Below are 16,373 nucleotides of genomic sequence, written 5' to 3' on the forward strand. Positions count from 1 at the left end.
GTGTAAAAAAGGGAGAAACAAAAACATTAATGGGTTAATAGTGTTAATAGTGTTGCATGGTCTTAATTTATCAGGTCAGTTTTCAGGATGTGACACAGTTGCCACTATTTTTCTTGGTGCACTTGGCTTCATGCTGTTGCATATTAGTTATAAATGGGTTGCAAACTATGAATAGTTTCCTTTCCAAGTGCACAGTATTAAAGTGTAAGAAAAAATGAGGCAAAAACATAAAAAATACATGTGTAAGCAACAAAGACTGATCATGATAGTGAAAGTGAAAAAAAAGGTGAGTAGGGAACAAGAAATTGTGCTTTTAGCTTACCGAAAGTATTTTGAAATTAAATTTCCATCAGATTTAACTCTTTTTTTTTTTTTTTTTTTGTTATCATTTTGAAAGTCTTTATAGCAACCAATTATACCCTAGTGGGACTAATGGAGTAAGGATAATATTTAAAGGGTGTATTGAGTTCTGGAAGGGTGGAGAGAAATGATGCCATTATACAGAGTTTGGGAGTGCAGTAACCTGAGTTGGTTTAAGAGGAACGTTAACTAATTAATTTTTTGAAACAAAAGTATTCTAGGAAATGTTTACAAAACAGTTTAAAAAATATAAAACCACAGATATAAATTGCAAATGTGTATTTTTTTTAATCATACATGCATTTCCCATGGTACTAAATCCTTTGAATGGGGCCATAGTGCATTGCACCATTCTCCTTGTAAATAATTCTCCCCTTTAAATAACAACAAGTTGATACAAGGCATCAGATCATGCCAGCAGTAAAAGTTAAACAATTTATATTCTTGACACAAACTGCATCTCTTTAAGAGTACTCCACTCGTTTCAATACAGAAAAAAAAAAGTCACAGAACTGAAAACAAAAGATTTTAAATTCTAAATAGAATGATAAAAATAAACATTCTGTATGCAAGAGAATATGGCAGGTGATAAAATTAACTGCAACCATTATATTAGTAGTATATAGTATATAAGTAGTGACTTATTTCTTTATTTTAATAGGTTTTCTATTTTACGTCAACACAAAAAGGGTGTATACCGTAAATATTACAAGACTAAAACTACTGGGGATGATATTAAACGTGTACAATTGTATACACATCTCACATGGTTAAATTAATACACTGTTTCCACTGTATTAGTGAAAATGCTTCCAAAGAAACATAAAAATATATATTTTTTCTCAGCCTTAATTGTAAGTGCAATAAATTTAAACAGATAAATTGTGAATATTTGGGACTTTTCAAGAAAACATTCAACCAAAATAATACAGTTTTTTTTAAATAAGAAAAGATTTCATATATTATGGATATCTAGCATGAACAGCATCACTCATCTTCATTTGGATGTTCTTGAACAATTCCTTCTGCTCTTTGCTCTGCTCTACCTGGAAGTGAGAAATAGAAAGTCAGTACATTTACAAGAGAAACTCATAGTGACTATTGCACATTTTTTGGGCAACAGAAGAAAGATAAAACAAAACTACACAAAATAATTGTTATAGTACAGAAAAAATAGTCCATCCAAATAAATAAAGATACACAAATAAAGACAAAGCAACACCACACACTTCACATCCCCTAAAGTTAACTTGCTCCCAAAACCAGTAAATCAACTTTATTGATTTGACATCTAGGGCATCTACTACCGGCCCTGTAACAGTTATTTATAAGTATATTTTTCCTTCAAGGTGGCACCGTGATAGGTTGCCAGTACGATTTGCTCCTGCATTCCTTTCCCTTTCTTCCCCTCTCCCCTTTTTACTGGCGGTCCTTCAGGCTCCTTCTCATGCCACCTTACCTTTTGGGCCGCACATGACCTGCTGGAGAATATGCCTTTGGGCTGCACATGGACCCGCAAATAGAACAGTTTTGCTCTCAGACATTTCTAATAAATCTCCCCCAATACATTTTCTTTGTGATACAATTGAGCGTAATAAAAAATTAGATCTGCATTTAAACTAAATTCATTTTTGCCACTTTTCCACAACTTGCTCAATTATTAATTGATATATATTGAAATGTTCATAAAATACACTTATTAATCTAACCACCTAACTACAGTAGCCATTGTCTGTTCGCTGTTGTGGCAGTTAACCACGATATTCATAAGGTTACATATAGCTTACATATGATCACAATTTAGTATAAGATGTATAAGACATATAAGAAGTATCAGCTTGTACAGTGGGTACGAAAAGTATTCAGACCCCTTTAAATTTTTCACTCTTTGTTTCATTGCAGTCATTTGGTTCAAGATCAAAAAAGTTGTTTTTGTGCTCTTTAATGTGCACTCTGACCCCATCTTGAAAAGAAAGGGGCTTGATTAGAGGTGTGTTTTTACATTTGATAGAAGCCAAGATTAAGCACACAATGGGGGTCATTTACTAAGGGCTCGATTCGCGCTTTCCCGACGTGTTACCCGAATATTTCCAATTTGTGCCGATTTCCCCTGAATTGCCCCGGGATTTTGGCACACGCATCGGAAATTGGGGGGCGTGGCCTAACGAAAACACGACGGATTCGGAAAAACCATTTAAAAAAAGCATTTAAAAAAAGAAAAGTGTCGCGGAGCTTGCACTTACCTTCACTAGGAATAGGCCGGTGAACTTGAGTGCGTTCCGATGCTCTTCAGCGCATCGGAGGAACTGCCTTAATGAATCCCGGCCGGACCCGAATTCACCGCAGAGAACGTACCGCTGGATCGCGAATGGACTGGGTAAGTAATTCTGTCCCAATGTGATTTCAATGAAGCATGAAGCATAGCTTTTAAATTGACTGGTATTTGTTCCTGTTGCTGGATCAAGCTCCTTCCTTTTTATAGAGTTACCTGCCTCCAGTCCAAGAGGGATCTACAGCATACATGCGAAGAACGGTGAGCTGACTTTATACTTAATTTGTGTGCTACGAATTGGCTTGCACATTGTAATGAATGAGGAGGAAAATCCCCAAATACTGCCATACACTTTCCCGACGTGTTACCCGAATATTTACGATTTCCGCTGATTTTCCCTGTATTGCCCCGGGATTTTGGCGCATGCGATCGGATTGTGGCATGCACGCGACGGAAATCGGGGGGCCTGGCCGAACGAAAACCCGACGGATTCAGAAAAACCGTTGCATTTAAAAAAATGTGTTGCGAAAATTGCACTTACCTTCACCAGGTATAGGCCGGTGAATTTCAGGGCATTCCAGCAGGCCTTGACGGACTTCAGCGCAGCAGCGACATCTGGTGGACGGTGGAGGAACTGCCTTAGTGAATCCCGGCCGGACCCGAATCCACCGCAGAGAACGCGCCGCTGGATCGCTAATGGGTCAGGTAAGTAAATCTGCCCCATTAAGTATCACCTCATCTAAAAATGCCAGTTCTGTCAAAATTTAATAACCATTTTTCACTGCATTCAACCCTGTAATGGAAAATAGCGCCGAAAGCCAAAAATGGCACCTTTTTTGCCATTTTGAAAAATATAAAAAAATCAATCAAAAGTGATCAAAAGGTTGTACAGTACTAAAAATGGTAGGACTGAAAACTTCATAAGAAGTCGCAAAAAAAGACCACCAAGAAAAGACCACCCTGGTAAGTCTTCCGGTCTTCTCAGGAAGTATACCCTGGCAGAGCAACAGACTATCAGGTGGAAAGGATGGCCCCATTTACATCTAGCTCCGATGTCCTTTATGGGACAAAGCAGGGCCAGGATACGGGGCAGGCGGGGGAAGGCGATCGCCTAGGGCACTACCCTCACCTCCCATCCTGGGGCGCCATCCCAGTCCCCGTAGCAACCAGGGATATGTGTATCTAAGATATACATATCACTGGTTGCTGTGCGCAGCCAGCGCCCTTTAGGACCCAGACGCACAGCTGCCGCTGATGTAATTGCTCAGCTGGGTGCCTGGGTCCTAGAGTGAGAGGATGCCGGCAATGCGGGAATAGGTAGTATTATTTTATTATTTTTTTGGCTATATAATACAGGGGGGCTGGAAGGCTGTATACCACGGGGGAGGGCAGGCAGCCTATATACTACAGGGGGGCTGGCTGGCTGTATACAACATGGGGGGCAGGCTATGTACTACAGGAAGTGGCAGGCTGGCTTTATACTCGGGGGGCAGATGGCTGTATACTTCTGGGGGGCACACTGGCTATATACTAATGGGGTGCAGACTGGCTATATACTATGGGGGGGCAGGCTGGCTATATACTACAGGGAGGAAGCTGGCTATATACTACATGGGCAGATTAAAAGAAATGGGGGATAGAAGAGACAGAGGGGCGCTCCTGTGTTGTATTACCTTTGTGATAAATGGTCAAAATTTGATACTTCAAGCTACTAACCTTATGGGGTTGTGCATCTAGGGCACAACTCCCAAATGATGCTTCCTTAGATGGACCTTTATATCCATTGCCGCGTTCGTGGTCCTGCTTACTCCCCCTTGACGTGGATAGGCAGTTCCAAACAAATATCTTTTTCTCCAAGATTGGAGTGGGTTTTTTCTTGAACGCTGAAAGAATGGCGCTGACTGGTCCCGTAAAAATGATTTATTTCATTGAACGTAAAATAAAGTAAAATAATTAAAATAGAACAACGCGTTTCGCGCTTGGGCTAAGCGCTTCCTCTGGTTCATAAATAGATGATCTTGGTGATCGGAGTCGGAAGTGAAGAACCATCTCCCTTTTTTTCTTAACTTACGGCGTATGTGAGTTTTTACATGACAATATATAAACAAATAACCATAAAATGCATCAAGGACATAAAAATGTTATATACACATATTACAAAAGTATCATTAAAAAATTGAGGTATTTTATATATATATATATATATATATATATATATATATATATATATACACCTTGCTGTGTAAAGACTCTTATTCCTATGTGTCTGTGTGGTATCTAGACTACATCTACAGGTGCCTCAGGAGGTCAAACCATGGTTTCTATAGTGACTCTGAAAACAGACTCCTTAATGTTTGCGGCGGGTGAACTAGATCTTTCTCACAGGATGGTTTCATTGATCTCATTTAGGCCATTTGGTGTTAGTGTATTCAATTTGTATATCCAATATAGTTCCCTCCGGCAGAGTGTCGGGAACCTGTTGGATATGGTGGCAGGTACGTGATCTATCGGTTTGATGGAAATGGGGCATTTTATTTTAGGATGGTGGATGGAGCAGTGCTTCGAGACGCTGTGCAATAAAAATTTTTTTCTTTATGTTCTCCCTATGTTTATTTAAACGATTACGTAGCGTTTGCATCGTCCTTCCTACGTATTGCAAATGGCATATTTCCCACTCAATTAAATAAATGACATATTTGGGGTTACAAGTCATTTTGTTTTTTATATGGAATGTTTCATTTGTGTTGGCTTACGTCCAAACTTTACCTCTACATTCCCCGAGGATGCAGAATATTCAGCAGCATGAGACTTACTATTAAACAAGTTCTCAGCAAGTATGATGCACACCATCAGGGACAAAAGGATTAATTTATGTCATAACTATACCAAACAAATTGACCAGTTGCTAGTTAAACTAGATGCATATCGCGATACATTACAATTCGATAGGATTAATTCAAATATAAATAGCCGATTACGGGGGCGTGGTTTGGCCATGGAAGCGTGAGGCTGTGTCTCCTGAGAGCTCCCGCGCTAGGCCCAGAGAAACCGGCATAAAACCACCCACATCACCCCAAATCTTACCTCCTGCATGGGTGCTAAGAGGAGGAGAGGTGCCAGGGCTGCTTCTACCCCGCTATCCCGGCCAGCGACTCGTCACATCGCGACCTACATGACGGGCCGCTCCTCCACTGCAGCTGCTGCCGGCGCCCCGGCAATGGCGGTGGACCTAATTGATCTGGCCACATCGGAGGCAGGGACCACTGCGCGGCCAGGAGCTCCAGAGGCCCCGCAACCGGAACGCTCCATCCTGGACTCACCTAACCCGGGTCGGGGAACACGGCCGCTAACGCCCGCTACACCTGCCGCTTCAGGATCTCCACGTGGCACAGCCAAGATGGCGCCGCGGAGCGCAGAAGAGCGCGACAGTCGCGCGCCTCAAGATGGGACCGGGAGTGCTGGCGCACGATCCCCTGCACCACGAGGAGCTGGAGAGACTCAAACAAGCAGCCGGGTAAGAGACTCAGCCCTGGCTATTACAGAGGCTGCAACCTCTGACAGGTCTCCCAGGGACACAGTGCAGATAGCCACATCATCCGCAGCACTGTGCTCCCCACGGGCAGTTGGGCAGCTACCCTCACCATGCCAATCACTGGCTTTATCACCCCACTGGGGATCCTCACAGGATTCGCTCTCTCCCCCTGTGGATGGGGTGCCCCCGACTATGTGGCCCATGTCACCTCAGGGACTGAACCCGCTGGCTCCTGCGTGGTCAGGACAACAAGCCAACTATGAGGTGTCCTTGCCCTCTCCAGCTTCGTGCCCTTCCTCAACGCATGCTGCAGGCTCCATTTCAACTACCCCAGTACAGTGTGGCATTCCTGTAATTGATCAAGCGTCCCAACATCATATGTATCCTCAGAGAATATCATTGGATATGGAAGTGTTGGCTGACATTAGAGCCCTGCGAGCACACATCCGCACCATACCTACTAGAGAGGACATGGAGTCCTATGTCTCCAGGCTTGAACAATCCTACAGATCTGAAATATCTACCCTCAGAGACGAAGTACATCATATTGAAGAAAGAGTGTCCACAACAGACACTTCCCAATGTAATGTTGAAGAAAGGCTGGCTGCTCACTCGGCACAGCTGGCTTCTCAATCCTCCCAGCTTCAGGCGTTATCTGACCACCTTGATGACCTGGAAAATCGTGGCCGGAGGAATAATATTAGGATCAGGGGTCTCCCCGAATCCATTGAACCCTCTGCTATACATTCAAGCTTGCAAGAGCTCTTTAATGTGGTCCTGGGCGTTCCGACAGATACACCATTAGAGCTTGATTGTGCACACAGGTCCCTTGGCCCTAAATCCCCTGACCCGAATAGACCACGGGACATAATCTGCAGGGTCCATCGATACCAACTGTGCCAGGGAACAAGGGGAAATATGCTTTAAAGGTTCGGTGGTGCAGTTTCTCCCTGATCTGGATAGGGCTAACCTTGATGAAGCGCAAAGCATTGCGCCCTGTGTTGGACTCTCTCCGACAGAAAGCACTTCAATATTCTTGGGGATTCCCCTTTCGCCTACAAGTCCGTCATAATGGCCAGCTGCATGTTCTTCGCCATCCTAGCGATATGCCGGCTTTTACTGAGGCCTTGGGTCTCCCTCCCGTCAACATTTCAGATTGGCCGGTTGAAACCTTGGGGGCACCACCCCCGAGACCCCAGAGGAACCCACGGTGAAGACAACGTAGGAGATCCATGGACCACCGGGATAATCGTCAAGCGGGCCCAGACCCGCAACCTCCAAGATGAGGCTTCTTCTGGTGAGAGTTGGAGTTACTTTCTTCTGGCCTCTTGGCCCCTACATCCAGATGACCCATCCTGCTTCAGCAATGGACGTTGTAAGTTGTTTCACAGTGTTGTTAATGGCTGATTTATCTACTGTTCCTTACTTCCATGGCGGGTTTCGGGTATTGGACTGTCTTTGATGATACCTTCTCGAGAGGTTCTATTTCTGCCTTTGTATTTGATGGTGTTTATTCTCTTTAAATGTCTTTATGATTTGCATATATAATAACTGATGTTTAGATACCTGGTTATTTTTGGGTGATGACTAACTAAGAAGGGGGGAGAGGGGGGGACGATTATTTCTTCCTCACTTATCTCCTTCCTGTGTTCTTCCAAGATATACGGGCTGGTGGCTTCTGGGCCCCGGGAGCACCTTCCGTGGAAACTCACCCTCCCTTAGGGGTGTTACGAGCAGCTGGTCTGATCGTGACGTAAATTACTGCTACCCCGATTTCTCTGTACTTAGGTGCAGATTTATACTTTTCCCCTCCCCCTACCTTCTGTTTATCTCTGTGTCTCTGTCTCCTTTATTTCATCCCTTTCCCTCCCTCTTCTTGCAAACTTTACCCCCCCCTTTTTTTTTTTTTCTTTCCCTCCCTTCTATCCTCCTGTCTCTGTAGCAAGTGATCCTTTGTGACCCAATACCTTGGTAGTAGAAAAACACTGCATGGCTACATTAAAGGTGGGGTCCCTCAATGTTAGGGGGTTCAATGTCCCGCAGAAAAGATCGCAAATCTTATACGGGATGCATAAGCAACGGGTGCAGATGCTCTTCCTTCAAGAGACCCACTTTAAAGTGGGGCACATTCCCACCATGCGCGACCGGTATTTCACGAGCTGGTATCACAGTGCCAATCCAGACGCTCGCTCTAAAGGCGTATCAATTGGCCTTCATAGGTCTCTTCAGCACACAGTCGTGGACACTAGAATAGACCCCAACGGGAGGTACGTCTTTATTAAATTGGGCATTCAAAATACGACTTTCACAGTGGCCAACTGGTATCTGCCAAACGCCCAGGCCATACCTGCCTGTCGATCTATCCTGTGTTGTCTGTCAGAATTCGCTGAGGGCACACTCATTACAGGGGGAGACTTTAATTTCCCAATGGATCCCATCTTAGATACTTCGTCGGGGCGTAGTAATGTCTCTGCTAGGCATATGCACTCCTTGAAACGCGACCTTCACGCTCTACGTCTCATAGATGTGTGGCGTATCCTACACCCTGTAGACAGAAACTACTCTTTTTACTCCTCTGCTCATGGTTCATATAGTAGAATTGATGCATTTCTAGTTAGCCACAGAGCGCTGGAATGGCAGCCCACTGCGACAATAGGCAACATAGTTCTCTCCGACCACGCTCCCATCTTCTTCACGGTGTCACTGCCTAATTCAATGCGCCGTTCTTGGAACTGGCGACTTAATGATAATTTGCTAAAGGATCCTCTATGTGTTGCCGAACTAAAGTCCTCTATGGATAATTTTCTAGCAACACATTCGGATGACTCAATACCTCTTCCCTTGGTGTGGGAAACCCTTAAAGGGGAATTTCGTGGTGTATTCATTAGGCATGGCACCCGTTTGAAGAGGGAAAAGGCTGCAAAAACTACGTCCCTAGCACAGGAGATCAGTGAGTTGGAATCCCGCCATAAATCCTCCCTGGCTCATGACCTCCTGGCGCAACTTACAGGGAAGAGGGAGACATTGAGGGGCCTCCTTGACCAGGCCCACCTTCATCATAGGACTCAATTTTCCCGCTATTTGTATGAATATGCCGACAAATGTGGGCGGCCACTGGCGAGGCTCCTGCATCCGCGCAGCGCAGCAACATTTATGCCTAAAATAAAGACCTCTAATGGGGGGCTCACATATAACCCAAGGGAGATTGTAGAGACCTTTCGTAGCTATTATGATGAGTTATACAACATCCGGCCACAGTTTGCAGATATGGGAGAGGAGGCCCTTCTAGACCGCATGCAGGATTATATTTCAGATACCGCGCTACCGGTGATCACTAGTGAGTCTACTGAATCATTGGAGCAACCTATAGAGGAGGGGGAGGTGCATCATGCTATCAGGGAAACCCCTTCAGGCAAGAGTCCTGGGCCAGATGGGTTCACGCCTGCCTTTTACAAACTCATGAGAGAATCCCTCACCCCCTTTCTCACCAGGGTGTTTAACTCTATATCTACTGGCACCCCCTTTGCCCCTCAGTCATTGGAGGCTCATATAAGTGTATTACCAAAGCCGGGCAAAGACCCTACGGCCCCTAGTAGCTACAGGCCCATCTCTTTGATAAATGTGGACATCAAATTATACTCCAAGATCCTGGCCAACAGACTAGGCCCACTTCTGCCATCAGTAATACATAACGACCAAGTCGGCTTTGTGCCTGGGTGTGAAGCACGGGATAGTCTCAATAAAACAGCCTTGCTGATCTCTTGGGCCAAAACATCTAAAACCCCATTATGCCTCTTGTCTATCGATGCTGAGAAGGCATTTGATAGGGTCCACTGGGGGTTCATGAACGAGGCACTAAAGCAAATGGGCCTAGGACCGGGATTTGTGGGCAAGGTAGCCGCTCTTTATACTAGTCCATCAGCCAGAGTTCGGGTTAATGGATCTCTTTCGGATCCTTTGTTAATTAACAATGGCACTAGACAGGGATGCCCATTATCCCCCTTGTTATACGCCATCGTGATGGAACATCTGGCGGTAGCAATAAGGAAGAACCCGAACATCCATGGCGCATGCATAGGGGACGCGCAGTACAAGGCGGCCCTATACGCCGATGATCTATTATTATACGTCTCACAGCCACGAATCACTCTCCCGGCCCTTCTCCATGAGTTTGAAAGGTACGGTCACTTGAGTAGCTTCAAGATAAACTACACTAAATCAGAAGCATTAAATATTTCTCTGCCGCCAGATGAAGCACAACATGTGGCTGATAGCTTCCCATTCCGATGGCGTACCGACCATATTACATATTTGGGAATACAGATCTCCCCTTCCTATGATGAGATATATAATCTTAACTATGCCCCCCTATTGGAGCGCACCCTGGGAGATCTTAATAGTTATGATAAAAAGAGGCTATCCTGGTTTGGAAGGATAAATGCACTCAAAATGGATATTCTTCCTAGGTTTTTGTATCTCTTCCAGGGCGCCCCAATAGCACCCCCTTCTTCCTTTTTTAAGAAGTTGAGATCAGCTATGACTCGGTTTGTATGGGGAACCAGCAGACCAAGGATAGGGTGGCGGGTACTTACTAGGCCTAAATCGGCTGGGGGGGCAGGCCTCCCGGATCTACAAATATACCATTGGGCTGTTACTCTTCAACGCCTAGTGGATTGGCAATTTCATTCCAAGACAAAGCAGTGGGTCGCTTTAGAACAGAAATTCTCTTCAGTTCCCCTGGGATACCTTCCCTGGATAGGTAAACATGCACTTCAATCCCTAGCAAAACATGCAAGGTATTCCCGTGTAGCAATTGAAGCCTGGCACAAAATTATACGCAAGGGCCTTTTGTCTCGTAATCGTGGTCCCCTCACACCACTTCTCCACAACCCCGCGTTCGCCCCGGGAAAGGATAGGGACTCCTTCTTACTTTGGCGCTATGCAGATGATCCCCGTATGGGTAGCATAGTTGAGAACGGCTCCCTTCCGACGTTCGAGGCATTGCAGCTCAAATGTCCGGGTGTTCAGTTGTCCTGGTTCGAGTACACTCAACTGCGATCGTTTGTCGACAGCGAACGGGGTGCATTCGACTCGAGCAAGACGCCTTTTGAGGATTTCCTCAGCTCACAGTCTCCCCAGCCCCACGCTATCTCACAAATTTATTCCCTATTACAGTCGGAGAGATTCACAGGCGACCCGGGGTATGTCGGCAGGTGGGAACGGTAGCTGGATACAGAGCTTACTCCCCAAGATACGGAAAAGATGTACACCTTCACACATAAACTCTCTATTGCTTGTGCTGCACAAGAAAAAAACTACAAAATACTCACCCGATGGTATCGTGTACCTGAGATGCTGCATAGGTACTATCCTAGTGTTCCAGATGTCTGCTGGCGCTGCGGGAATGATGGTGGATCCATGCTTCACGTGTGGTGGGAGTGTGATAAAATTAAGCCTTTTTGGGAGAGAGTATCTAGCACCTACACTGCGATCACTAAACGCACGGTCACTTTAACTCCTAAGATAGGTCTGTTGTCCATTCTTCCGGGAACTTTCCGGTCCCAAAAAAAGGGGCTTCTGCGCTTTTTTCTGACTGCGGCCCGTTCGGTTATTCCACGCTATTGGAGGTCTCCCCTTACCCCACCATTTGTTGATTGGGTGCGGGAGATGAGTCACATATGCCGTATGGAGGAACTCACCGCAGAAGTTAACCAGACAACAGGGAAGTTCGTGGAACTATGGCAGCCGTGGTTCCTTTTCAAAGATACCCCGGAGTATAATAATTTATTCATCTAATGACTGGGCCATTCCGTAATCTATGTCGCCTAGGTATTTGTCTGAGTCAACCCCCAGTCCTGGATGTGTGTCCCTGCCCCCCTCCTTCTCTCCACTCTTTTTCTCCTTCTCCCAAACCTCTCCTTTATCCTTTCTTTTTTCCTTTCCTCTTCCCTCTTCTTTTTTCCTTTTCTTTTTCCTAAAGTTGTTTTACTGTGTGTTTATAGTTCTTACATATTTGTTGGCGTATCAAGGCCATGGGGGTTAATATCATTAGAAAGCAGCATAATAACTAGGGCCATATGACAATTTTACATATGGCTTCCTCCGCTGCTACCCACAACTTAGACAACAATGTTATTTCCCCGTTATGGCTTTAGTAATGAAAAATGTTTCATATTCCGCATGTTTCAATGCCTCAATAACTCTTGTTAATCTTTAGGTCGGGAGTCAAGCTTGACCTCATATTTACAAATATACTATCCACAAATATCTCAGAACGGACCTGCGAGTCCGAAATAGGATATGTCTCCAATGTCTATATACTGTGTGGTCCTGCGCGACCCCGGACTCAGGGTTTTGTCTCTTCCTTATTACATGCTGAATACTTTCCTTTGTATAATTGTATATGTTTTCTATGTTGTTATAATCGGAAAAAAAAAAAATCTAATAAAAATATTTTGAATATAAATAGCCGATTACAAAAAATGGAGTATGAGATGATACTCAAAAAAGTTTATAAGCTCAAAAGAGATCATAGTGGGAAACAGACCCACTATGTTCTTCAACTCCAAAATTAACCCTATAACAAACAAACAAAGGGAGAAAAATAATCAAAAACAGCAACCATACATTACCAATGGGAAAACAACATCGAAAAATTCAAGTATAGAAATACCCACAATTTCAAAAAAACCTAAAACAGTGAACGACCAAAGAATAGAAATTAGAAAAGAGACACCACAAATAGACAAGGGACAAAAGACTAGGGACACTGAATCCCATAAAGAAAAAATCCGTGAATTTTCAGCAACAGTAAAAACATTAAGGGAAGAGATAAGAAAATATACAACTAACACCGGAACCCCTCAAACTCCGCAGAAAATCAGAGACACCATGACACAAATCCGACGGCTATCAGGAATACACAGTACCCTAAAAGATCCAAATAATTCACAAATACCCCCAACGGATGAGGCAAATTGGTCTTTCATAACCACACATGAAACATTCACACCAAGCAAATAAGTAACCCCTAATTTTGGGGAATTTGATATACCAACAGATCTAGTTGTTGAAACTCAACCCGACTCCCACATAGATCAGACAAAACAAGAGCAGCATTTTTTAGAGAAAACTCCATCACAAACACAAACTAAACCAATCCACACCTTTTTTCAACCAATAAAATCAAGTAAAAGAAAAAATTCCAACGAGGAACATGGGGGGGGGGGCAAAAAAAAGAAAAAAACAATTAAACATTAATAAACCTGTTGACGATTCCAAAAATAGCACTACAGTGAAAATATTTAACCTGACAGATTACATCCTAGACACAAACGAAAGATCTCTATTAGAGAAAGGGTTGTCATTTTGGCCAAGCGCCGATTCAAATAATTTTGAGTTATTTCTTGACCTAAATCAATATATACGCAAATTAACAATTAAAAAGCATTTTATAAAAAAAAGAGAAAGAAAAAACAATACAGAATGAAGCAGAAACCGCAGAAAAACCGGAACAAGAAAAAGCTGTAAGTCTCGTAAAAAACAAATCGAGATTTTACCCACTGAAAGAACAGAGCCACAATATAAAAATGTTCTATCAGTTAGTTTTGGAAGATTTCAATAAACTCAAAAAGAAATCAGGAAAAGATGGACTACATAATCTAACAGTAAGCGAACAGAAAGGTCTAAAGAAATTGAAAGGAAACAAGGAGATAGTGATACGTGGGGCTGATAAGGGGGGAAGTATAGTGATTATGACCTACGAGGCGTACAATAAAGAAGCAGTAAGACTATTAGAAGATAAAACATATTACACAACAGTGAAAAAAGACCCAACCTCAGACATCCAGAAAAACATAAAAAAGTTTCTAGATGACGCACAGAAGAATAACCTAATTAATAAAGAAGAGAAAAATTTCTTATACATTCCGTTCCCATCAACAGCGTATTTTTATTTCCTCCCTAAGATCCCCAAAGATGCAAAAGAACCGCCTGGGAGGCCAATAATATCAGGGATTGGATCCATGACAAGTAACATCTCCCATTACCCTGACCTCCTATTACAAAAGTATGTTGTTCAGCTCCCGAGCTATTTAAAAGATTCTGATCAGTTGATCAGAGAATTACATAGCCTCAAATGGAACAAAGAATGGATCTTTTTAACCCTTGACGTAAATTCGTTATACTCAAATATTGAACATCAAAAAGGGATGGACTGTGTTAACACATACCTTGAAAGGGATACCACCATAACAAGAGAGAAAAGATTATTCATTCTAGAATGCCTACATATAGTCTTAAGCAATAACTACTTCACATATGACTCTAAGCTCTACCACCAAAAACTGGGTACGGCAATGGGGACACGAGTAGCACCAACCTTTGCCAACCTGTTTATGGGGGCCTTTGAAGACCACCACATCTTGAAAAAAGAACACAATCCATTCCTTAAACACATAGTGATTTATAGGCGCTTTATTGATGACCTATTCCTTCTGTGGTCAGGACCCATAGAAGAAGCAGAACAGTTTCATAAGCACTTAAATAACAACTCCAGGGGAATATCCTTCACCCTAGAGAAAAGTCCCACTGAAATCACATTTTTAGACTTGGAAATTCACCATGAAGGACAGTGTTTCAACACCAGAACACACTTCAAAAAGGTTGACACACACATTATTATCTCTACTCTACCAGTTCACACCACAAGAAATGGATTAGAAACATCCCTTTCTCGCAGTACAAGAGGATACGTAAAAACTGCACAAGTACTGATGTCTATCACAAACTCTAAGAGAAAAATTCAAGGAAACCCTGAAGAAATATTAAAAGGAGCATACAAGAAGACTAAAATGTTAAGCCAAATTGAATGTGTCCAACCAAAAGAAAAATCTATAAAAGACGCAAGGAAGAACAGCCGACAGGAAACGAATTTCATCACTAGATACAGTACACAACATCATGCGATCAGGAACATTATGCAGAAACATTGGTCTATTCTCAGAAAAGACATGCATCTCAAAGATCATCTCCCTAACCGTCCAAGAATTATCTATAGGAGAGCCACTACAATTAGAAATATCCTGGCCCCAAGTGTACTTAGACAACATAAACCAAATGGTACAGATAACAAAGATAACAACGTTTCAAAATGCCACAAAACCAGATGTTTGTGTTGCAAAAACATCAAGGTTGGAACATCATTTAAAGAGAACCCCCCTAAACTAAATATATTTTCATAAACTGCCATTAGAGAGCATTGCCTCTATCCCTTCATTGTCCCTCTACATGCCTGTAAACCTAAGCAATGAGGTCCTAAAGCTGTATGCAAAAGACCAGTGAAATGTCCAATGAAGCATTAGCATATTCAAGCTGTCCACCTTATTCATGAGTGATATATATATAATGATGTGAGGCTGTATAATGATGTGCTTCCTGGTGTGGCCACACCCCCTGCAGCCTGTGCGTGCATGTGTGTGTGTTTAGGAGAGATACAGCAGCTCCAGGCAGCCATGTTATAGCAGAACATGTCAGATTCATGTGTAGCTGATGTCTGTATCTCTCACCTGTATATTAGGAGGATGCAGCATGTCAGCAGATGCAGCACACACACTAGCAATGCTTTACTATACATTACACACAGACATGAGCAGGGGGAGGAGAGGGGAGGGGTAACAGGGGTGACCTCACTGCCTCTGACCATGTGACCAGCCTCATTTACATGATAAAAAATAGATGATTTTACAATGAATAATGTATGAAATAACTAGATAAAGGCTGGGATGGGATCCTTGTGAGCTGCTCCAACACGTAGTAGTGACAGGACAAAGAACACAGACCTGATGACAGGTGTCCTTTAAATCTAACACCACAAATGAAATGTTCCATATAAAAAACAAAATGACTTGTAACACCAAATATGTCATTTATTTAATTGAGTGGGAAACATGCCATTTGCAATACATAGGAAGGACGGTGCAAACGCTACATAATAAGAAGCGCTTAGCCCAAGCGCGAAACGCGTTGTTCTATTTTAATTATTTTACTTTATTTTACGTTCAATGAAATAAATCATTTTTATGGGACCAGCCAGCGCCATTCTTTCAGCGTTCAAGAAAAAACCCACTCCAATCTTGGAGAAAAAGACATGGGCAGATTGGCATTTTCCTAAGGGGGGCGGCTGGCTATATACTTAAGAGTGGGCAGGCT

At 43.1% G+C, this 16,373-nt stretch overlaps 1 protein-coding gene across 9 annotated transcripts in view; it reads right to left on the minus strand.

Moving 5' to 3' along the window:
• Nucleotides 1-630: 630 nt before the first annotated feature.
• Nucleotides 631-16,373, minus strand: part of DCAF6 (DDB1 and CUL4 associated factor 6) — a 737,604-nt gene continuing 721,861 nt past the window's right edge. For all 9 annotated transcript variants that reach the window (XM_072137281.1, XM_072137275.1, XM_072137278.1 and 6 more), the window contains one exon: nt 631-1,406. In XM_072137281.1, the coding sequence (XP_071993382.1) occupies nt 1,348-1,406 (59 nt within the window). In that variant the 3' untranslated portion in view covers nt 631-1,347. The remainder of the gene's footprint in view (nt 1,407-16,373) is intronic.

This window comes from Engystomops pustulosus, chromosome 2, assembly GCF_040894005.1.
Source record: "Engystomops pustulosus chromosome 2, aEngPut4.maternal, whole genome shotgun sequence".
In the NCBI taxonomy this organism is placed as follows: domain Eukaryota; kingdom Metazoa; phylum Chordata; class Amphibia; order Anura; family Leptodactylidae; genus Engystomops; species Engystomops pustulosus.